Source organism: Pteropus alecto, unplaced genomic scaffold (genome assembly GCF_000325575.1).
Source record: "Pteropus alecto unplaced genomic scaffold, ASM32557v1 scaffold69, whole genome shotgun sequence".
Classification (NCBI taxonomy): domain Eukaryota; kingdom Metazoa; phylum Chordata; class Mammalia; order Chiroptera; family Pteropodidae; genus Pteropus; species Pteropus alecto.
The window spans coordinates 10,863,974-10,889,837 of NW_006494610.1; the positions used below are offsets into that span (position 1 = coordinate 10,863,974).

At 37.4% G+C, this 25,864-nt stretch overlaps 1 protein-coding gene across 1 annotated transcript in view; it reads left to right on the top strand.

Moving 5' to 3' along the window:
* LOC112474005 (membrane-associated guanylate kinase, WW and PDZ domain-containing protein 2-like) overlaps positions 1–25,864 on the top strand; it is a 292,185-nt gene that overhangs the window by 133,759 nt on the left and 132,562 nt on the right. Inside the window, exons 7-9 of the mRNA XM_025042189.1 lie at positions 3,986–4,175; positions 12,422–12,463; positions 19,223–19,314. Of these exons, the coding sequence (XP_024897957.1) occupies positions 3,986–4,175; positions 12,422–12,463; positions 19,223–19,314 (324 nt within the window). The remainder of the gene's footprint in view (positions 1–3,985; positions 4,176–12,421; positions 12,464–19,222; positions 19,315–25,864) is intronic.

Here is a 25,864-nt window from a genome sequence, read left to right on the forward strand (position 1 = left end):
ACTTCCCATTTAATAAGTAATACATTAATTATAGCAAGTTATTATCTCCATCTGGAAAGAGTCCAAGTTCATTCTTCAAGTACAGAATCAAGCCAAATGCCTCCATCTCCTAGTCCTGCCCTAAAAATACTGAGTTGGTGTGTTTACACTACCCCATCTTCTATAGATTAGAGTATTTCATGGGACTGTGGGAGGACTTGCCTTATTCACAAGCCATCTAGTCCCAGTTTGCACCTTAGAATCAGAAGATGGGGTTTAAAAAATTAACTGTTTATGTTAATTTACTATTTGATGCCTTGTTGTGGACTATATGTCCACTCTGTCCACTGATGTTTAAGTAATTGTCTGTTCATACAGTCAGGCATTCATTAACTCACTAAGGCCATCAGAGATACAAGCCTTCTCCCGGATATAGAAAATGTCTTTGTTTCCACTTTCCTTACTCTAGTAAGATGTTTATAAATATTGGCCTAGGTATGGACACCACTGGGGACTGGATGAGGCCCTATCAGAAGACTTGTTGTGAGGTAAATGCCTGGCAGGTAGTACAACTCTAAACAGATCACAGCCAGCAAGACACTAGGTGAAGCAAGTGAGGCCCTGGACATGGGCACAGGGACAGGATCAGAATCTAGGTGGTTCATGAAGGCTGAGAGGAAAAAGTAAGCACAGAGTCCCAGATGGAAAGCAAAATTCCAGAGACCAGGCTGTCTAAGAAAGAAGGGAGAGTCAACAGAGGGCACCCTTCAAAAGATGCAGTCAGATAATCTCCCCAGCCCGGTGAGCAGTGGGTAACCTCTGACCCCAAAACAGTGGCTGCTCCCTGATCTTCTGGGAGGGAGCTGACAAATAACTCAATTTGGGGCATAGTGGGGTGGGGCTCTGAGTCTAGTGTCTCAGTAATTTCATGGGCACAGTGATTTTCTGCTCTAGAGTCCTTTAAGAAACCCTGACAAAATGACTCAAGGGTTGATGAATGTCACAGTAAGATGCTGTGAATGTTTTACTAAGCATGAACTGGACTCTTGACTAATTCCTCCATCTCTTTGCTAACAAAATTGTAGAATTTGTCAATCTGCCACAGAAATGTTCCCAAACAGTGCCGAAAGCATTATTTGTTCAGTAGTTTTAAGAATTTTTTTTTTTTAAATGCTAGTACTTCACCTGAAGCGTGTTTGCTCCAATGACTGTACGTGAACAACACATATACCATCAAAGCCTATGTGGGTTCTGGATAATCCTCAGTGGAAGATGGGAGAGAGAACAAGGCATTCGCGGAAGCCCTGTGATGACAAATGTGACACATAGCTACTCAGACCATCTTTCCAATTTATGTACTTTTTAGAACTGCATATCTTATGTTTGGAAACAGAAGGGGAAAGTCACAGCCAGAATGCTTCCACATGGTGCCTAAAGCCAAAGTGAAAAATAAAAAAAGAATATGTCTCTAGCCACAATTGTGGATCTTCCCATCATAGCCAAGAATGGATGACCAAAGGAACCCAGAGGGCTTCCTAGATAAAATTTGCTATCAAATTAATTATGAAGTGCATATCTAAAGATTTTTACTAAATGGAAGCAAAAGGCCCACTGAGCAGAAAATTAGCTAAAACTCTAAGCAAATTTACCAATTATTCCCCTCAATGTATTATTATGTAAAAAAGCATTTCTTTTTCTATGATTGTGACCCAGGGTCTGCGGCTGACAGCTGCTGGGCCTTTTTGTATTCCTAGAGATTATGTTCAATATTAGGGAATGGAACTCATCTAGGGGTTTTCATCTTTGTTAGCTATAGAACCTTTGTTCAGATGAAATCTTGGTCAGTTGCATATACAAAAAAAACAAATGAAAATGAAGCCAGTTGTCTTAGTCCCTTCAGACTGCCACAACAAAATATTATAAACTGGGTGGCTTATATGCAACAGAAATTTATTTCTCACAGTTCTGGAGGCTATGAAGTCCAAGATTAAGGCACCATCAGATTCAGTGTCTTATGAGAGCCTGCTTCCCCTATGGCCATTTTTTTTTATCTGTAACCTGACCTGGCAGAAGGGACTAGGGAGTTCCCTAGGGTCTCCTTTATAAGAACACTCATTTCATTCAAGAGGGCCCCCCGCCTCATGGCCCAATCACTTACAAAGGCCCCACCTCTTAGTACCATCATTTTGGTGATAGGATTTCAACATATGAATTTGGGGGAGGATACAAACATTTAGACCATAGCGCCAATCTTCAATGACCCATTTCTTTCCTAATTTGCTGGCTCACCCAACCCCTGCCACAGTCCAAGGCAGGTGAGGAGGTCACAGGGAACTTTGTGTTACACAGTGACTTGTACAGCACATGGCAGTTCACATCCTCTCCAGCTTTACAATATTTATCATCGATACGTGAGAGCTGGCATCAAAGCTCTGACCAAAATATAGCTTATATGAAAACGAAAACAGGACAGTGCAATAGAAGACAGAAAGTTATAATTATGCCAAGCTCAAAATAGTTTGTATCGAGTTGGTTTTAGGAAAAAAAAAAAGTGATCATATTTTATTGATGGTTTCATTCATTCACTAAATTAACATTTTCCGAGTATTTATTATGTGTTGGCAATACAACAATGAGCAAAACTGCATCCCCTGCAGCCTCTGTCCCCAACATGATCTGTTTGAAGAGGCAGAGGTAGGCTTGTAATTACAGCGGGTGAGATAAGTGATGAGAGGGGTAGGTAGTGGGGGCTGTGGGTCCACCTAGCAGGGACATGTGAACAGATCAGGAATGGTCAGCAAGCCTTCTAGAGGAGGAGATATCTCTTGCGAATCTAGTAGTCAGGTAAAATCAGAAGGAAGATGGAAGAGTGAAAAATGGGTAAACTTTGCAGATAGAAGGAGAAATTAAGAAAGTATGCAAAGGTTCTGAGGCAGGAGAGAACCTGGTGGATCCTAGGGAATGAAAGAAGAAACCATCAGTGGTTATGAGAAAGATGAGCAGAGCCTGGGTCGTGAGGGGCCACCTATGTCCCAGGAGGGCGTTCGGCCTTTCTCCTGAGGACCATACTGACCCAATGCAGAATTTTAGGCAAGACAGAAACCTAATCTAATTTTTACGCAAAGCAGGTTCATTCAAAGCAGAAGAGTAGAAGGTAAGTTTGAATGAAGAATCAGTTGATCATTGAATGATGAAGTTGGTGGTGCCAAGAGGTGATCTCAGTGATCACCTCAGTGATCACCTCAGTGTTTATCAAGGTTCTCTCCTTGATAAACAAAGCTATAGTGAAGATCAAAGAAGATAATGTATGTGGAAGGGCGTGGTATATTGGCAAGTGTCCTATAGATCTTTAATATATTACGGTGGTAGCAACAGCAGCAGCAGTATTTTGGGGAGGAAAAAAACACCAGATCAACAGTAAATGAGACTTCACAGAAGACTTTGAACATTTCCTAAATCTCAGATGGTTATATTATTACCTGTAAACTGTAAGGGAAGTGATTGTAATGAAAGGAAACTGTAAGTAGATTGTTGGGATATGCATAGGTGTCAGATGAACACATGCAGACTACTTTACCTTCTGTTTCAGTAAAAATGGTGTAATGTATTGGAACCATATTAGAAAAGGCATAATACCATATATTTCTAAGCATTTACCCATAAATTATCTTGAGATACATGTTATCTTTATTTTATAGGAAATAAAAATCAGACTCAGAGAGATTAAGTGATTTGCTGAAGATTACCAGCTACAGGCGACAGGGTGATATAAGTTTGCATTCAAAATTCAGGCATCGCTTGTATTTATAACAGTCTGTTACTTTATTATATAGATATAGAATCTTTTTTCTCTCAAGTCTGTTATGCCAGGTTTTAAAATGTTTCATGGAAGAAAAGTCTATAGGGCAAGAAAGTCTCACTTAAAGGTGAGGGTTGTGGTATGTGACAAAGGAAATAGCAAGAAAGAATTTGTCAGTTATTTTCTCTGTTCTCTAAAAAAATCCAGATAATGGACCGATGGGAGAACCAAGGCAGTCCTCAGACGAGTCTATCTGCTCCGGCCATACCGCAGAACCTGCCCTTCCCACCTGCCCTTCACAGGGGTTCCTTTCCTGACTCAACAGAGGCCTTTGACCCAAGAAAGCCTGACCCATATGAGCTCTACGAGAAATCTAGAGCCATTTATGAAAGTAGGCGTAAGTGAAAGCCACATAAGACAAGGGTACATTAATAATAACTGAAGCCCTGCCAGGAGTTATACTGAGACTGAAATGATCTGGTGTGAATTTATGTTCTGTGGTTTAAAAGTATCTCAAAAATAAAGCCAGCTGATCTAAACTTTTCTAAAAAAAAAAAATCTGTCAACTCTTTAAAAAGCTTACAGCTTTCAGTTTTAAATTTTATCTCCTACTTTTGTTCCCCCTAAGCCCCTGAGGAAAATCAGGAATGTATTTGGGAGGTGGGAGGGGGTGAAGGAGGTTGCTAGTTTGTCTGTCACCAAATAATAAGAAGAAATGTTTGAGATTTTTATATTTAATCTGATTTTGAGTTTGAAGCTTAGATTTTTTTTTAGAGCCTTGAATGCAAGCACTGAAGAATTAAGGGTCGTGAGTAAATGTTAGCCAAGTCCTTCCAAATCACGATTGTGAAAGTAATGGTTCCGAAACCAGCACAGGGCCAGGTGCCCATCATTTGTACCTGAAACTTCTGCTTCTCATTTAATGCAATAGCGCCTATTTGAAAGTTCAGTCGTAAAATTTAAAAAAATCTCGTGTATGTACTTGTCATCCTATTTGAAGGTCCTCTAAAATTATTTCATTGCACTTTATAAATATTAGAAAACAAAAGTTTTTAATATTGCATTATCATTCATTGTACCTCTTTCCACCATCTAACAGGCCATCTCTTCCAAATGTTAGAGAACAGGGATCTGAATGGCATGAATGTATAATCTATGAAGGAAAGGCACAGTATAATAAGAACCTGAGTAAATGGATCAAGAAACCTAGCCTAGTGAGAATGATTTGGTCCCCAATGCTCCAGTTTCTGGTCTGCTGATTTTCTTTGATTCGGTGTTCCACCAGTGTCTTCTTCCCAACTTTATCATTTGAAACATGAATAGCGAGTTTTAAATTGTGTGTGATCTCAGAGGATCTCAAATCTGCTTACTCTTTGATGAGCTCAGGGGCTGAGAATTATGTACCCAGCTGGTAAAGGGAAAGGTAGTCATAATACCTTTTCCCCATCCTCTACAACTTTTTGTAAAAGTAATTTTGACTTATAAAATAGTTAGGACAGCAGGCCATTGAGAAATCATTTTCATCAAAACGAACCTCCCTTTCCCCTCTTTTTTTATAAATAATTGACTATGTTAGGGCTACTGTATTACATTCTTCCTCTTCTGAAATGTCTTTAAAGGATTGTATAGTTATAATGCCTTTGCTGTGATAGAGTACAAATAAAGTAGTCTTTTTAGCTATATAATATAAGGTATGAATTCAGGATGTTAATGCTCATTAAATTGAAAAAAATGAAAAGATTTTAGCATAGTTCTTAATACTTTTTATGCTTCAATAATCATTGAATACTCTCAACACTGTGGGGAGATACCAAAAATGAGTAATATAACCTGCTCTTGGAAATTTAACTGGGAAATAAGAATAAGTGTAAAGAAATGGAGATCAAGATACAGTAGTAGTTCTAACACGGAAGGTGGAAACGCCTTGCGGGATTAAAATATCATCCCACATCTTCGGTTTATTTAGTTTTTTGGTTACATTTAGGGAGCATCAAGAGATGCTTCTTCCTGTTTTCGTCCCTGCATTAGTCATTTGCTTCCATCCTTTTGCAGTATCCTACTCAATGCAAGGCTTTATTATTCGGGACAAAGACAACGTTGTTATTTATTCTGCCTTCTCTTTATGGTATCTGATATTGTTGTGCCTCGGTTTCTGAGCAGGAATTATGCATGACCTTCTTTTCAACCCTGAAAGAATTCTGATTTCTTTATCCAGCCGTTGCAATGCTGTTCTGCTCATTGCCTTTCCACTGCTCACCTGTAACAAACCAAGCAAACCAATCTCCCTTAACCTCCCCTAACTTTCTTTATCAGTCTTCCTCTGGGAGCATTTTCTCCCTTTTGGCTCCTGAGCCGCACTAACAACAAACATCCTGACTCCCCAACCCAACCCCCTCTGCCCCCATCAGTGCCCTGAATGTGTCACTGTTGCCACCGCTCTAATTGTGCCCCCCCCCTTTGTTTTCATCAGCGCTCTCTAATGTTTCTCAGGTCACAGTAATGTTTTCAGGGTCACAATTCTTAGGAAGCCAAAAGAGGGCAAGCTCATTTTCTTTCCCATTCTTTTCTATCATGTTATTTCATAACACTAAATGGAGTGTGAATGAAACACAAAAATCATGTCAAGGTAAGAAAGCTCTACCCTGAAGATTAAGAAAACCAAAAAAGCATGGTGCCACTTTCTCTGGTCTCTGGCTAGCTGATCAGTTCACTCTACTTGTGAACATGTAAGTATCTTGACAGAACAAAACAGCCTTTTGCCCTCCATACATTTCTGGTTTCCGAGTATAAAAAGTTCCATTCCCTCATTTAAAATTTCAGAGCAATACCAAAAAAAAAAAAAAAAAAATTTTTTTTAATGATTGGGAGAAAGCTCAGACTATTTCTCATCATCTTTAAATACGTTTGTTTGTTTGTTTGTTTGTTTGTTCGTTCGTTCATTTGTTTGTTTTTTAATGATCATGACATGTACGTATCCAAACAAAAGACCCATATTCAAAATTCTGACTGTGAACCAGTCCTCTTCTGGCTGCCTTTTAATCACATGCATTATATTTTGGGGTTTGGTTCTATTTATTTTTGTGTCCCCGAACTTCTTTTCTGAGAAAAAAAAATCAGTGAGACAAGGGAAAGAATGGAGGGAAATCCTAACCAAAGCTGTCTACACCAAGCCCTCTGACATTTTCCCTGGCCCACAGTGATCTCATGGTATCCTCTCTTACAACCAGGTCTAAGGCTAAAGGGTTTTTTTTTTTTTTTCATTCACATTCAAAACTGGGTTGCAGTGACCAAATAAAAGGATGTACCTCCACCCACAAGCGTCTGCTCTACAGAGCCACAGAATGTTTGTTATATCACGGCTGTCTAGAAGTATTTGGATTCAAGTCACCAGTCCCCTGAAAATGGTGAAAATTTATCAAATAATGTAAATGCTGCTATGCTTCATTTGGCTCATAATTAGATTATGCTGGCATTTTTTAATGTGCAGGCACAGGACATATTAACAAAGATGTATTCCTGGCAAAAAATATATAGTGATTTTAAACCAACTAAGACAACCATAGGGTACTGGAGCCAGGTGAAACAGAATATGATAGGTCCATGCTTATAGAGGAAAGCTAGGAACATGTCCTGTCTCCACGAGATCTTCTTATGATGAGGTGGAACTAAAGAAAGAGAAAGACGATTCTTCCACCCACAGGCAGAGCCATGCCTCTGATTTCAGAGCATCAGGCAGAGTGCCCAGAGATGGCACCTCTAGGCTCCACATCAGTTAACAAGAATGAATGAAACACTCAATATGTGTCTAGAACTCTGCAGAGCATTCCACAAGAGAAAAACTACAAGAAAGAATCTCTGCTCACGTGAAGCTCACAGTGAAACTGGGGAAACATAGGAAAACGATTCCTGAGAAACTGCATTACACAACACAGCAAATAATATCAATATTTTAACACACAAAATTGCGCAGTAAATATAGACAACAGTTTCAATATAATTAGACAATTAGGCTGATAATTTCTCGTTCCATGTGCAAAAATGATGTTTAACCCGGAGAATGTCTTGTGTTAAATATCTTTTAATTATCAAAAAATCTAATTAGTTCTTAGAGAACTCTGCAAAAAAACTTTTTTTTCTGATTAACTTAATTCCATATAAACTCAAAGCTTATATACATAAAAGAAGAATTATGCCCCCCAAAAATGCCAAAAGAAGTTTTAACCAATGGGATTTCTGGGTTTTCGTGTTAACTACTTAAGCATTGACCCTCTGTCATGACTAGCAATTCCCACAAAAAGCAGAAATCTCCCCACCCCCTTCTCTAGTCAAGACTTTCAGATAAACATCACTTTTCTCTTTGTATAATAGCCTCTGTTAATGATTCTTGCTGCCCTTATTACTTGCATTTTTTAAAATTGAAAGCAAAAGGAAATACCATTGCTTTTTCTCTCAGAAAGGAAGTCCAGGGACACAATAATAAATAGAACCAAACCTAATTTTTTTCAATTGAAAGCAAAGGGAAATAAGCCATGCCATTTTTCACTTCTACATCCTCTGCCCTTTTCTCACTCATCTCATGAAAGAAGGATTTTAATTCTCTTTGCAATCAGAAGAGGAAGGGCTTGAATTTTCTGTTTGTATGCTAACATTCTGAGTATTAACTATGTATGCCATTTCTACCCTTGAAAAACAGCCTATTTTTAAAGGCCCTCACTGCTTTTCCCCTCCCATCTCTTCCTGCCATTCTTACTCTTTATGTGAATACATCATTGCTTCAACCACATATTTGTGATATGATAAGAAACTATTATAATGGCCTACTTTACCCATGAGACTACCTAAAGTGACTACACTTGAAAGTTTGCCTAGAATGGTCCTGCTCTGTGGCGTCCTGGCATAATTATTAATAGCTCACCCTTCACTCTCCTGGCTATCCTCATTTGAATGATAAATTATATGGCTTCCTTTTACCACATCTATTAAAGAAGTAGACATCATTACTGTCCAAGAAAAGCATATATCTAAATGTACAGGCAATAAATAAAATTTTTAATACATACTCAGATAATTTCTTTCAAATTAATTTATTTGGCAGACCTAATTTTTGCTTATACCTGTTTTGTCTCTAAGTTGAAGTTAAGACTTATATGGTAGATTGTCTTGGTAGACAAATTCTCAGTGAACTCTCTCCATACCCAGAAAATTATACACATGTACAAATCTAGAGCATGGCAAACTAAGTAGGAAAAAATAGAGATCTAGGCTTCATGCGTTGGAAGTACTATGTCATGAAGTTCGCATTCTTATCACAGTGAATAAGTCAGATTTAATAAATGTCTTCCTAACCCTAGAAAAAATTATAGTTACTTAATTACAGACAGATGGCTCCACTTTTTATTTCCAAGCAAGGCAACACAAAGTGCTTCCCAAAGAAAATGAGTATGCTTCACTTTAGAACCTTACAAATAAAGTTTTGATCATGCTAATGAAGTCGATTTAAGAATAAGGCCCTGTCCTGTTGCTCCGGTTTTCTTTAAGCCAGATTTATTCTACAGGTATGTCATATCATTCTAGCACAGAGGGCCATTTCTTGGGCATACTCCCCATTGCAGCCTCAGATGCTGGAGCAGACAAGCAAATGAAAACAGAAAGAGACGGAGAAGAACAATTCTTGTTTCTGAATCTCTTCCCTCACGTTTCTGTACCGTGGCATGAACCCCAGTTGAATTATGACTGAAGTTGTCCAAACTTTTTTCTCTTCACATTGAACCTTGGTTATTATAAATAAATAATTTATGAGGTACAACATGCCCATACTCCCCTGCAGTAAGATATCATTCAGATGTAAGATCATAAAAATGTCAGAGATCCATATGGTGTAATGTGCCTTATAGTAGAATCTCTTTAGAATAAAAATTCCTCTGGAATGTCTTCAAAAGGAGCTCACACAATCAATTTTTCTTTCCAGAATTTAGAAAGTATTACCCTATAATAAGCAATGAGTACCGCGCCAAAGGTAGCAATCGAAAGTAACCACAGGCCATTAAAGAGGATAATGGAGGAGCAAACTATTTTTTAGAACTATTCTTAACATGAAATTATAATTTATAGCCAGCCAAAAATGAACAATTGTGTTTTCCACGTCTATGGCTTTCATCCTGCTCTTTTGTTGTTCATTGCTTATTGTGAAATTCTTTTCTTGTTCAATATTACAATGCACATATAATTCATAGCTAATCACGAATGGGTGATTGTATTTCTAAACTACTGGTTTTTCTGCTGCTCTTTCCTTGTTATTAGTGAGCAGGATTGTAGTTTGCTTTGTCTCCCATCCTAACAGCAGAATCACTTGGAAAGATGGGGTAGTATAAAAATACTACACACCATTGCACAGCACTGGAAACCAAATGGAAACTGATTGTGGGAGCCACGTCACACAAGGTAGAGGCACAAGATGTATAGTGCTCAGAACCAGATCTCTGATTTCTGTGCAAGTGCCTCTGCACGAACCTACCTGTCTCCAGTCTCCTCTGCCTTTGTGATAATGCTCAGAATGGTCACACTGTAAATATCCAGAGGTTTAAGAAAGGCTTTGATAAATTCATGGATGCCATAGCTGCAGGCAGCCATGAAGTGATCCTGAAAGGCCACCGGGACTTCCTAGGGACGCGTGTGAACACTGCTAGATCAAGCCCTGGCCTCATCTGCTCAGAAATGCTGATGTCATTAGGCCATCAAGTGTCACCCACAAATGTCCTCTGGGGAATGATCTTATTTTAGTAAAATATTAAAATAAGATTATATGTAAATACTAAGACACTTTTACCAGTGACTTTAGCATGAGAAACAGAAAAGACTAGAAAAAATTTAATAACATAATCATTTAAAATGTCCTCAACTGTACTATGAAGGTTAATTTCCTGTGCCTTTTGCCCATGAGAAAATCGTTATTGCTATCTTTAGTATGATTTATGCTTTGGTTTGATCGGTGAAAAAGTTTTGCTTTTCAGCTGGAGTTTCTGATATATCACGTTATGTGTCACTTTACAGTTATAATATATTGATAAAGAAGATCAGTAAATCCAGTTAAGCTGTCTTTGCCAAATTTAATATGTAGGTTTTAATTTGGAAATCTAACTTTAAAAATAGTATTTTGGGGTAGCTTTGTAAATAAGTATGATAATATTTATATTTCTAACAGGTTCCTTTTAATAGAGAAAGTTACTATGCTATGAGCTAAGAAATAGATAGTAAAATAAAAATTAAGTTGGGGACACATTTTTCTCATGTATTTTAGAAATTAGATCCAATCCACTAACTTATAAATTTATTTAATTCAGTAATTTAAAACTTAATTACTCCTGGAATCAGACAGGGGAAAATGGGGGTGGGAGAGGGGGTAGAGGAGAGGATGTGATAAGTAAACTCTTAAATCAGTACTTGATTGAAAGTTATTTGGTATGTCAAAGCATTTTGTTGGTAGCATAAGTTGACAATGTAACCCAAAGTACTTTCATGAATAAATATGAGACCATCAGGGCTGCAGTAAACTGAGTGTAATTGCTGGATGACAAGTAGGTCCTAGTGAAATTATGATAATATAAAATGCCAGTTTTGCAACTAATGGAAGTGTTTAGAGGTAGCAGTCCTCCAAACCTGATACAGCTTTCTCTTTCTGATGAAAGGATATTTCTCAATTCATAAGCCTAGGCAGTCACACTAACATGGAGGTTGTTTTAAAAAATAACACTTCTACTAGAAAACTAATTTGCCTTTACTGTGAAAACACAGATTGCCTGGCAGGGATGATCATCCTGCCTGCGATGAGTGAGACTAGCTGTGAGGGGTACAGCAGGCAACACATGTCAGACATAGAAGGCCTGCAATCTTACACCTCAACATCGCTCTCAGGAGGCTTCTATTTTCATTTTCATTGTTGAATAGTGTAGAACTCTTTATTTGAAACAAATAAAGCTCAATTAGAAAGTAATTATAATTTGGTTTTATTTTAATTCTTTAAATTTAATGATAAAATACCCATTTTTTCAGAATGCTTCACATTCACAAATTTTTATGTTACATGTAGCATAGATTACATCACAATTCTCATGAAAGATTTCTATTGCGAAAATAAACCAATTTAACTCAACTACTTATACATAACTTTAACTATCTAAAGCAAATATCAAAATATTTGGACTGGTATACATAAATCAACACAACTATTGATTGAATTTTCTACTTTTCATTACAATATTTGATGACAGATATTATAGCATGATTTTAAAAGACCTGTATTTACTGTGTGTATATTTCGGGTTCTGGATTGACTTGAATTTCAAAAAAGCATTCTAATAATGAGAATCAACGGTTAATATTTGGAAATGGTGATCTTTTTTCCATTTTGATCTAAAGGAATTCAGATTTTTCTACTTTACATGCATGCAAAATACATTTACAGACATGTTCGTATACATAAAATAGTAAATCTGTCTGCTAACTTCCACAGATTTTAGAGAAAAAAAATCAACAAACATGAACACAAATTGGGGGTGAGTTATAATAGCAACAAAAAGAAAGTAAAGATGAATTTTAAAATGCCATAAATGAATTTCAACTTTAATTCCCCATTTTCCCATCCAGAACAAGTGCCACCAAGGACCAGTTTTCGAACGGATTCCTCTGGCAAGTATTCTTCAGTATTCACAGTCCTCTGAATGATGTCTTCCATTTTGTGTAACAAATCATTCTTCTGAGTATTATCAGTTTATTAGCATGTAATCACTGTGCTAATTTTATTCACTCACATAAGCAAATATTTAAGATAGAAAGCAAGTCTCATCAAGGCAGGCCTAAATGGCTGCCAAGGAAACAAATAAAAGACAAAAGAAAACATTTATTAATTTTAATAAATTTAAAAAGACAAAGCCACTGGACTGGCTAGATTCATTCTGTCCAATACAGTACCTTCTAGCCACATGTGGCTACTGGGCACTTGAAATGTAGCTACTCTGAATTTGAATGTGCTATAAGATGTGTTTAAAATCCACACCAGACTTCAAAGACAGTATCATCAACCCACCCCCCAAAAAAAATGCAGAAATGTATATCTTGGTAATTATTTTTAGTAATGCTAAATAATATTTTAAATATGTTAGATTAAAAATATATTATTAAAATTGATTGTACCTGTTTATTTGTGCTTTTGAAAATGTGGCTACTATAAAATTTTAAATTACTTATGTAGCTTACATTTTGTTTATATTGGACAGACCTGGACTAGATATATATAGATAAGCTAGAGTATCTCAAGAGATTTGCAATTTAGACATTTCCAAAGAACTTATTAGAAATTTTGCTAATATTGAATGAAATTATTTTCATATCAGTTAAATGCTATGTCAATTTAACTTTTTAAACTATGCCAATTATAAAATGCTATGTTTCAATAGTTTTTAAGTTAGAGTAGAATATTATAATTTGAAGTTTGAGAACTATTAGTAATAATCAATTAATTTACTTAAAAGGAAAACAATTTTTTTGACCTAACCATTCTGTAAAATACTTAACGTTTAGGCTAAAATATTTAATGTTATTACAGAAATGAAAGAGGAAAAGGAAGATTCAGATTTTTTACTCTTAGGAAGTGCTTAGAACAGCTGATTAGACCACTGGATTGAAAGCCAGAACACTGAAACAATTGCAGAAAAGAGCATTTCATAATAATAGTATTATTTCAAGTCTGTACGCTCACAGCACACATCTCTAGAGTGTTTGCATGATGACAGCTCATTATCCATCTCAGCATGTTCTAACATCCCTTGGAGAATATATGTGCTTGAGAGCATTTCATTCTGTAAGTTTCCACGTCATTTTTTGGATATGTAGGAAATATGGAAGATATTGCTTAGCATTGTATCCTCAAATAATGTCTAAAGTATTTGTTTATAGCAGTCTAAAATTTTTTAAAGCATGATTATTCTTATATCCTGACTGTAAAATACTTATAATTTTAAAGAATATCTTATGCCTAGAGGAAAAATGAGACCTAGTAATAATTACAGTTGCAAAATGAAAATAGGACTTAATATGAAATTCTAAATCTCATCTTACTGGCAACAGTAAGCACATTTCTTGAAAATTTCTCCTTCTGAAAGTATTTTATTTAAAAACAAAAGAAAAAAAAGAACCACCTGATAGCTTAGATTACCTTGATATATGTGCAAAATACTATTTTCACTTTTCAAAAAATATATATTACTTAAAAGAGAAAGTTACAATATAGTTTGAATATATTATACTACTATACAATCCAGAGTTTCAAGAAAAGCACCAATCCAAATATTTTGTTAAATGTACACACAAGTTATCAAAATATTCTGGAAAATCATTACTGCATCCAAAATAAATAGATCTCCTGAGCTACTTCTCACATTTAATTTTGCCTTAGGTACAGAGGCAAAATTAATAGTAGGAAGTCTTAAATATTGTAATTATGAAGCCAAGTGATAACTCCATAGTATAATAATGCTGTGGCTTATAGGGTCTACTAGATTGGAATCTTAAAACAATTCAAGAAACATTAATTTAGCAACTCCTACAGAGTGTGCGTAATGGAATACTATAGACAAAGATAATTATGCCATCATAAAGAAAGAAAGTTAGCAAGAAACAATGACTCCATAGCCAGGACCTTTGAATGAACAGCTTCACCCAAAGACAAGAGCCAGGGTAAGAAGTATCAAGAAAACCAAGAGTAGAAATCTCATTCAAAAGGAGACCTTTCCTTATTTAGAAACAAAAGAAATCAGGAGTCATAAGCACCCATCAACAGTATCAAATGAGGCACCAAAACCAACCAGAATGAGGAAAGAGAAAATGGCCATTTGATTTGGGCATTAGGATGTCATCAATGATCTTAGAGGAGCAATTCAGTAATGCCAAGAGAGCAGAAGCCCGGCTGGGAGGAGTAAGTCAGATGAGAGAGTGAAGATAAGGAGAGAAATCTCCACTAAGGACTACTCTTCCAAGAAAGAAATGGAGGAGTAAGTGAAGGGGAAATCTGAGTTTATTTGAAGGCTGGGAGAAAGGACCAAATTAAGTGAGAGATGGCTTCTACTATGGCTAAAATGAGTCTGACCAAATTCACATTACCAAAGGCATAAAGGAAAAAAATAAAGAGAAGGGGAACATGTGATAGCCACTTATCTGGTAATGTTAGATTCTAGCAATAGAAACTATTTAATTCCTGATCCCTTCCTCATACTATCTTTCCTAGATCTCTTTACAAAGAACAGCCAAAAAAATTAATGCTCTTTCCAGCATGAAAAATTGAATGAATTCATTCTCTGTGCCAAACTGATAATAAGCTCGTGGTACTTATGTTTTAATTAAAACATGAAAGGGGATTCAAGTACCAAAATTTAATTGACATGTTTACAACAGCATCCCATGCGCCATATTAATCCATAAAAATGCTGGTTTTTGCATTTTCAAAGTTTGAATCATTCATAAAATTAATCAGTCTGTTCAGTCACCCATCTTTTTCCCTAAAACTGTGTACGAGATATATCTCAAAATCTAGACCAAGTATACATATAATGTGAAGACTTCCTGCAATCTTAGTGTAAAATTTGAATCAGCTTTGAAATTCTATTTTTCTTTGTTATGAGGGAGGTTGTCCTGATAGCTGGATGTGGCCATGATTTGCTACTTTTAAACCTGTTAAGGTTTTCAGTATTAATGGGAGTCCAGGATAAATCAGGATTTATAAATACCATCTGGTAGCTTGCCACAGTGATCATGTAAAATTCCATCTTGGATGAGTATCTTAAGATGCTTTATTTCACAATGCCTAAGGATCCTGGGACCCAGCTTCTAAGGAAGAAACAATACTGCCCATGACTGGCCATTGAACACTAATGTCCAAAAAGTGTTCTGTCTCCCTTTAGTCCATTTTTTCACAACCACTGCTTCTTCTTGAGTTGCACCAAGAAAAACTTGAAAGTAATCCTGACAGTTCTGGAAAAAGGGCGAAGGAGAAAGAAAGGTAAAAAAAAGATCACAGAAAGAGAATAAACAAGAAAGCAGAGGATAGAAAAAGAATGTTGGTTGGGAGTATGGTTGAGTGACATCTAAAGTGATGTCCCACTATGTGTCCCCCAGACCCCTTCATTTAGCAACTTTACAGATGTATGGTTTGCAAACCAATGGGAGAGAGGGGTAGCAATAGTTAGTTATATTCTGTCACAATAGGGTGAAGAGTTGGCCCTTGGATTTCTTCCCTTTAAGTTCTTGAATTAACAGAAGACATAAAATGCGATGCAATCATTTGAAATGTGTCATTGGGCCAGAAAAGCAGCTAAAAGAAAGTATCAGAAACATTTTTCAAGAAAGCTACAAAGCAGGAAAGAAAAAGAATAATGTCTCTCAGTTTTGTGCATATAATTGTAGTTATTTTCTAAAGCCAGACTCAAAGGGTGGGGTAGTGGATAAACCAAGGAAAAATTATCTTTCTAAAAGCTCTTATTTTCCCTAAAAAAAAAAAAAAAAAAAAAAAAAAAAACACAAGTTAAACTGATCATTACAAGCGACATGGCTCTTTTGAAGAAGTAGAGGGTTTTGTGGATATAATTAGCAAAGCGGACCCAAGGATTTTAAACTTTTTTTCCAGTTGACTATTTCTCTAAAGTTTCCATTCCCTGCAACCTCTGTGTTCAAAATTAACCAAGAAAAAAAATAAATCATGTCCGCTAGCACACTTTTCTAATGGGTGTCTCTTTGCCTCTATTTACTTACTCGTGTACTATGAAGCTGGCCACCTTCTGCCTAGAAAATTGCAAGGCGAAGATGACCGGTTGGCACATATTACTCTATATTTGAAATCAGAGTGGTCAGAGCAAGAGTCAGAAGATAATAATGTCACCAAAATGCATACCAAAAAATAGGGGCAAGAAGATGAATGCCCCTCTCAAATCTGTTCTTCAGAGTTAAATAAAATTAACGAGCTAAAATCTATATTTTTCTACTAAAAAAAATATAAAAAGTTCTGAGTCATCCATTTAAGAAAAGCTTTCCAGTTCCCCCAGGAATCACAGCATTCTCTGACACAAGACAATCCCCTTGTACTTTAGTGTACCCCAAATTCCGTTAAGGGGATTGTCATAATTTCAGCATTTGCTTGGGGGAAGTCTTACTTGGGGGAAGTAAATAAAATAGATCACACAATAAACTCCTCTTAGAGTTCCTCATGCAATACGGATTGGTGCTAAAGCTACTGGAGGAACAATTTCCTGTTTACCATATTCCAGTGATGCAAAATGAGAATATTTAAGGTAGATAGAAATTGTTGTTTAAGCATATGCTAGCTCTATTAAGCTTCAAAAGTATGTCATGCTCATTTGTATTTTTTATATGTATATGGTCTAGATTCCTCTAAGCTTAAAGTAACCTAGAGGGGAGATTGCTGTGAATAGTCATATCACAACCAACTTTTAGAGGTCTGAACAGTGATTGAACATTATATGTCATCTTCCCATCTCCTCTGGCTTTTCTGCCTCCCTTGGGAGGAATACAGGTACCTGTTATGATTTTGCAGGACTGCTCCACCTGCCTTCAGAGACCCAAAAGCTTAGCACACATACCAAAATGTGATTTCATATATAGCATAGACCCCAAAATAAACTTAGTTCAAAAGTCAATTGTGAATTGTAGAATGTAGGACAAAGTTTTTATCTTCCTTTTAACACAAGACTCTAGCTATTAATGGTAATTGATTTCTTCTAAGTTCTATCTTTAAAATATGAATGATTATACAATTCATAAAGAATGACTAATGGATGTGGCGATCCAATTTGTTAGTCTTTTTTGAGTTTTGTATTAGTCACTGAATGAAAAAGACTTTGATTATAGGTGCCTCTTGTCATAAAAGGACATGAAAGTTCATTGAGTCTTGAGCAATACCTATGTATATACATATGTACCTGATTGTGTACCTGATTCAATTTTTTTTGTTGAGAGCACTAGACAGAAAATAAACTTATACCTACATTTCAGGAGCGAATGACTTGCCTTTTGTATATCACTGAGAATACGCAGTCAAGTTGGAGGGCACGAAGGCAAGTCCAGTACCATTGTGCTTGGTTTATTGTGTCGCACCAGCCCCACTTACTATAGAGCCTGGAAAAGACTCACCAAGCCATCATTCATTGAGTCTGTCTCTCAATTATGACTACTAGTAGATATCCAAGTGGTCCAGACATAGCTTCCTGTCCCAGAAGGCTCTGAGATCCCATCCCAAATTCAAAACCATCTTGGTTAAGCAAGGAGAGCTTAACTTAATGTTTTCTTCTATCCGTTCTAATATCTCCTTTAAACTACTAAGGCCCAGATCACTAAATATTTCTTAAGCGAACAATGGCATTAATAAGCATTACCCTAGTGTTGCTGATCATCCATTGATGTCCCACCAGTGGCTGTAAAAGTACACACAGCTCAGTTATGATTGAAGCTTTTCCCCCTAAGGAAGGTTCAAAGGGCCAGGGGCAGCAGATGAGCATAAATCATATTCTCTTTAAACGATCAAAATATGTCTTATAGTTTTGGTTTATTTATTCTACAATTGGGAAAAAAAATGACATTCAGGAGAGTTTCCCAGCTTATTTTAAGTATGTTTCTATTCTTTCAGCTAACTGCAGAAAAGTATTCTTCTTCTAGTTTATTTTGAATAAGGTAGTGAAGTCAGTAGTTAATCTACTGGTGACTTCCACATTTTAAAATGTTTGGGAGTTAAGAGTTCACTTAGACCTAGGCAAATTTCTACTCCTAAAAAATCTAAAGGAGTTAGAAAATTAAAAACAAACCTCAATACAGAAAAGTTTAAATTCTATACTTTTTAATCTTTACAATTGTAAAAGAAGCAACTTTCATTAGGCATAAGTTTATATGCCCTTCTACTCTCACACACACACTAAACTAGATGCAAGTCATAAACAGGTATTAGGAAGTTACTAGGCAGTACTTTACCAGGTAGTTTCGGGATGTTGCCATCTGTTCTCTCATACTTCTAAAACAATCGTTCTGATCAGACTGAACATCTTCAAAGTGACAGCCAGTCTTCTTGGGGATAATCTGAATGCTCTCAGGAAAATAAAGAATTATAGAGGCATCAGTTTCATTTTGTTTTTTTTTCACCCAGAAAATGTGTGTGCTCTTTCTGCCTATGATCATTTCTCAACTGGTCACAGTTAATTCAGAGATGACCTAATTTTGAAATACCTACTTTCTGTTGCCATATATATATTTTTTTTATTCTCTATGCTTCCTACCAACTCTAACAGCACTCTCATTAATCACATTCAGAAAATTAATCATGGGTGTGTTCAGTCCCTTGAGAGGTGGGGTGAAGGCAGGATTCATTACTCAATGGGGTCTCCTTTATGCCAGGTCCAGATTATAAGGAGCTGGATGTTCACCTTCGCAGGATGGAGTCTGGATTTGGCTTCAGAATCCTCGGGGGAGATGAGCCTGGACAGCCTGTAAGTTGATTCCCTTTATTTCCACAGTTTGGGCTATATTGTATGTATAATTAAACAGAGGAAATGTTATTATGTGTGACACTAAGAAAGAAAACTTTTAGGACTCACATTAAAAAATTTGAGAGTTTTTTTCTTGCTATGTAAGTTCTCAAAACGTGCCAGTATTTCTATGACTGTATACCATCATAAATCAGCACACATTGTATTTCAAGAAGGAAATTACTCTTTCTTGTAATAGATTGGATTTTCTTGAATATTTTAATTATTTAATTGAATTGGACTGACCCCTGGTCTCTCTGGGCAGCAGTTCACAGGTAAACATGCAGTATGACAGAAGAGATGACTTGTAACAGCAGAAGTATGTATGTTTTCAATCAAAATTACAGGGCAGAAAATATATAGTGACACACAGAAGTAAAATCAAGCTCAATCTCAATTAGATTTGAATTAAGAGACAACCATGAAAAGATGTTCACAATGTCTACTTCAATTGGCACAATATCGGGAATTTGGGGAGTGCTCTGAAAATCTTTGTGTGTGTGTGTGTGTGTGTGTGTGTGTGTACACATTATTATGCATCAGAGTGAAAGCATAAAATAACATTAATATACAAATATACAGCATAACTAGAATTATGAGCATGTCTTAAATTAAAAGCTATAAAACACTCACTGTAAAAGATATGTCCTATATGGTACTCAATGTGATTAAGTTTGGTCCACGAAAGGTTTGAATAAATGACACCCCATCCCAGCTCAGATGCTTGTGCCCCATCCTAGCTCATACATGGAACTTAAGCTCTAAGCCTCAGTTTCTTTATCTGCAAGATAAGGATAATAACAATACTCTTTCATAGAGGTGCTTTAAGAATTAAAGAAGATAACATATGTAGAGCTCTTGCTATTGTGCCTGCATCATATTAGGTGTTGGATAAATGTTTATCATCATCATTTCCCTTGTTAGTAGATTGTTCCAAAAAATAAAACTAGAACCACTGATGAGCAAAAATTTTCAGGAGAAAAAAAGTTAATCTAACAAACGAAAGGACTCTGTAAAAATTAAAACTGTTCCGAAGCGAAGTAGATTGCCTTGATAGACAGTGAGCTCCTTCTCAGGAGAGGTATTCGAGCAGCACTGATGAGAACCGGACGGGAACCCAAGAGGCTTCCTCTGTCCTGGATGTTAGATAAGTTGGATCAGATGCTTGACAAGATCCTTTACTACAGAAAACTCCAAGAGGCTGTCCTTGGACTCTATGGATGAGGGCATTCCAGGAAAAAAAGACTTATTTCCTAATTTCTGGGGATAAAATTTGGCAAATCTACAGAATATCACTAATTCTCCAGCTGCCAGAGAAGATGTAAAAATGCAGTTTTCAAGAAGGGTTGTCTGGATTTTCTTAACTAGGGCTTTGGGAGGAGACAGTGCTGGGGTAAGATTTAGGGCTCAAGTAATTTCGGACTTAAATTTATTCAGAGCCTCTGTCACAGGGAAAAGAAACCAACCTCAGTTACATTTTACTCCCCTTCACAGAGTTGTTCCCTTCTCTCTGTCACTTGCTTCTGAGTTTACCAGGAAACTTCAGTCACCTACTCAGCCCTCCAGTCTCATTCCTCCTTGTAACTCATCTTTTTAAAAAATTAAATTAATTGGATAGCATTGGTTAATAACATAAGTTTCAGGTATATGATTCTATAATTCATCATCTGTATATTACATTGTGTGCTCCCCTCCCAAAGTCTAGTCTCCTTCCGCCACCCTATAGTTCACCCATCCCCTTCCTCTCTGATAACCACCCTACTGTCCTATAACTCATCTTGTTCTACATATATAGAACTGAAGATAGCGTCAGGTTTCTTCCCATACATGAACATTTAACCTTGTGGCCTTCATAGGGTATTTATCCGACTTAGCTTCCTTCAAGATTGGTCTCTATCTAACATGTTCATAGTCTGCCCATTCAGTTTGATCAGTGGGATTTTAAATTTCTTTTAAGCACGGACTTTATCTTTCCTTTTTATTATCGTTTAGTGCTCCCTAAGTGAAAAGTGTGCCATTTCCCAGAGTTAGCCAAACTCCAGGTTAAGATCTCAGTCCTCCAAACTGCCAAGTCTACCCAACACATCTGACACCAGCTGCAATGAATTTACAAAACTGCAAAGTCTGAGAAAAGAATCTCTGTAATACTGCCCTCACTTCAGACACCAGCGGCAAATTCAGGGATCCCCACAGCCTCCCTCAGGTTCAATAATTCACTAGAACAGCTCATAGAATTCAGGAAAGTATTATACTCAGGATTATAGTTTTATTATAGTGAAAAGGAACAAATAAGAACCAGCCAAAGGAAGAAGCACATAGGACAAAGTCTGGAAGGGTTCCAAATGTGAAGCTTTTATCATCCTCAGGGACATGTTAACTTCCTGGCATGGATGCAAGAGGACTGCCAACCAGGGATGCTCACCCAAGTGTTTGTGTCCAGAGTTTGGGATTTTGTTATGTGGGCATGATTGACGAAATCATCACCCAGGTTGTTGAGCTCAACCTCCAACCCCATCTTCTTCCCAGAGGTCAGGCTAATATTACGTGACTCAAAGGCCCAACCTTTAATTATATGGCTGGTAGATGTGACATGATCGGTCCCCACCCTAAGACTGTTGGGGTGGCTGGCTCCACCCTGAGTCATCTCCTTAGCATAAACTATCAAGTGCTCTCAATGAGTCTCATTAGCATAAATCCTTGTTATGGTCCAAGGGACTCACCATAGACAACAAAGACACTCCTGTTCCAAGGACACAGAGGTTACCTTCCAGAAAAGACCAGACCTCTCTTTGCGCTGAGGCCAAATTCTTTATTACAAAGCCATATGCTTAAAAAGAAGATAACGAATGATATCAAATGAAGGAAACAAAACAAAAACCATGTCCAAACTAAAATAGGTGATTTTTTATAGCATTTTGTGGGCAACCAGAAGATAGATGACACTTTTTGTAGGGTATTTAAGGTTAAGTCTATATAAAATCCATAGCACTTTAACATATTATCTCAAACTTACCAACTTAAGGGATTTCCACCAGAAAGATGAGGTCCCTGTTTGTTCCAGAACTCACTGACTGACATGCTTTTTTTCCCTTACCAATCTATGAGCTCCTCAAAGGTGAGGACAGTGTTTTGATGGTGTTTGTGTCTTCCAACTCTAGCCTAGAACAATAAATAATTGTTAGGTGGAATTGAAGAGAGTCCTCTTTGTCAAACCAAAACTGTCACCTGAGCTTCTCAGAACAAATAATGATCTAGAGTTTACATATTTTGAGCCTTCTGTGTCCTATAGGCTCTTTAGAATTAAAATGACCTAATCCTAAAAGCAGGAATATGTCCTGGTAACCCCACATCATGCTTTGTTTAGCTCCCCCAGTGCTTTAAAATTGCTGTGCATCAACTTATTTCACATTTTTAAAAATTCAGATTTTCATCTTTTGAAAAATGCATCTAGTAACATCGAGCATGCCTTTCTCCATGACTACTGCCTTGAGCTAAGTAGTTGTCCCTTTTAGACGGAGCATGGCCACAGATCTCAAAACTCCCTGGGCCTATTTTGCTTATCTTGTTTACTGTCTTTGAGACTCCCATCCCGGAAGATTAGATTAAAAGAAATTAAGAAGATGAATATTTTCACCAAAAGAATCTTCAGCCAGAGCCAGATTACAGTTTTTGTAGGCCCTAGCACTGAAAATATTATCAGGTTCCTTCTCTTATACATAAATACAAATTAAAGATTAAACTATAAAATAAATGTCAGGGAAAACAAGAACGTTTCCATGCTTCCCATACTTCAATACAGTCTTTGAAATATAAAATTCTTACTTTGCTGTGCCCCCCACCCCGACCCCATAGACTCACACTTTGTCTGCTTTGGGGATAAACTAACACCACATTTGGAAAATATTGTCTGCACTGGTCTCCCCCTCCCGCAGAGGTAGAAGGGATTGTCTGCCGGTCACAGAGAAGGCACCACCTGGCTAAGGAAGGGAGGGGTCTGCCTGACCTTTGCTTGGCACAGAAGCAATAGAGTTGTTACTCAAGTGGAGCACATATGGCTCAGAAAGAAGCTCAGGTGTGTGACTGCAGCCATGGTCACAGCCACCCGCAGGACAGCTTTCTGCCTGATTGGTACACAGGTTCCCAGGTTCCCAACCTTCTGAACGCTGGCTTTGCATTCCCAAGTCCCTTCTCCCCTCTAGTGGGCAGACATCCAGTATTTATGATAAGCCTCCTCAGATTACATGGATTGCTGGTTATCCTCATTGTGTTTATTTAGATTTATTCCAGTTTATTCTTTCATTTGAATGATTTAAGACATACTCAGGTTGCAAGTTACAATTCTGACAGTTAAGCCATAAAGTAGAAGCCAAAATCCCGCAAGCAAGCAAAGCCAGAAAATAATGTCTTGAAGACCAGAATATTGCTTCTCAGAAAAACCATGTCAGGAAAAGCAAGTCTACTGTAAAGATCTCCCATGAGCCTTTCCCTCCTGCTTTCCTCTCTTATAAGTCCAGAGATAAAATACAAACAAAATGAGCTAGCCTCATTTAATTGCTGACGTCCTACAAAGGGAGAGGTTCATGAGGTGACTTGGTCCCCAACCACAGGAGGTCTAGTAAATTACGTCAAACGGGTTTCTGCCTCCATATATACGAAATGCTATTGACATCTCAGGGTGCACATTAAACACGACAACACAGCTTACGGCAAATATTGAACAGCAGGTTGCCAGCTCAGACAAAGCATATGGGCATTTTTTCTGCAAGAGGAAATACTTTTCACAGTTAAATAACAATAGAAATAGAAAGAAATGAAAAATTGCCAGAAAGAAACAAAAATGAGATTTCCAGCTGTGAGCTGAAAAGAAATGGAAAGACATCAAGATGGAAAGACTTGGGAAACACTGCAGTGGAGAACGGCCTGTGTGGAGAAAAACTGTTGAAGGAAAGAGAGAGGTCATGATAGACATGTTCCTTGGCACAAGAGTCTGGCGCATATTCGGGGGAGTTTCAGAAAGCAAGAGCCTGAAGTCTGCTCGCCTCATTGTCAAGCCATCTCAGTTTATAATTATCGCAGATCAGCCCTACTGGAGTGGAGTTGGACCAACATTAGGTAGTGCAGGAAAGAAGTAAAGGAATTAAAAGACCTGCAAAGGTGGTTTTCATTTTGTTTTTTTCTTACTTGTTTTTGTTTCCTTTTTTTGTGTTAGTTTTTTCCCCTGGCTTACTGGGATGTCAGCTACTTGAATGTGAATTGCTGTTATTTCATATCAAATACTCTGCTTTGTTCTGTGCCCTCACAGCCTATAAGAAAAAGTGGAGTTGCGGAGTTGTTTTTGATTTTCTTTTTTTTTTTTTTAAGAAGGCAGTTGGAAAGATAAGGCCATGGATGAGTTGTTCATTAGGTGGGGGTGGGGAAGGTGTCTTTCTTGACCTATTTTGCCACAAGCAGTAGAGGCAGGACAAAGAACTCCAAGAGCAGTGAGAAAACTGATGAGTGGGACTGAAGGATCCACAAAGGCTGAAGAATCCACTGAGGCCAGAGAGAGTGAGGCCAGTTGCCTGAAAAGGCTCACTGGCCAGTGTAGCCAGAGATCAGCAAGACTAAAAGGAAAATGTAACAATGAGTCAGGGAGCCAGACTATGCATTCGAGGGTTATCCCCTCAGCAAGCCTGGAAAGTGACTACTCCAGTGGGTCAGGGGGCTCAAGCAAGGCACCAGAGGGACAGTCCTTCAGTGGGCTCAGAACATGATGAGTGAGACCACAGATCCTATGACCAAGTGGGAATACTCAAAACTTGCTAATCAAAGAGTGACAGATCTACAGACCAGGAGTGTCCACCATCTCCTGGGAACTTGTTAAACATGAAGAATCTCAGGTTTCACCCCAGATCCGTAGAATCTGACTCTCGGGGGTAGGTCCAGAACTCTATGTTTTAACAAACTCACCAGATGATTCACATGAACCCTAAAGTTTGAGAACTATTGACTTAAGGGATCGGATATCCTGAGGCATGTTTTTAAGAGCTTAAGTGATCTTGAGAAGCCAATATGACTTACAGTGCAAGAAGGAATCATAGATTATCTAGTCGCTGCAGTTACAGTGGCAGACAGAAAATAAATAGAATGTGGTGAGTGTACAAAGCATATTCGAAATAAAAAAAAAAAGTGTGGATTATCTTCTGAGTAGAGAGACACACAGAGAGCTCTGTGTCAGCAGTGACATACAATGCATGAAGGTGCAAAAGGGCCAAAGGCTGAGGAACAACAGCAGCATGAGAAGCTATGACAGCACACACTGTCAGCCTCTTCCCAGCAAAGGCAACAGCAGCTCCTGATAGATGAGCAAATGTAACACAGATATATATAACTAATGGACAAGCAGCTCTAATGCCTACTCCAGATCACCACCCTCAGCTCAATTCAAGTATGTTTAATAGCTATGGCAACATTTTTTTGAAAAAAACAAGGTAGAGGATGGATTATATAATGTAATCATACTATATATACA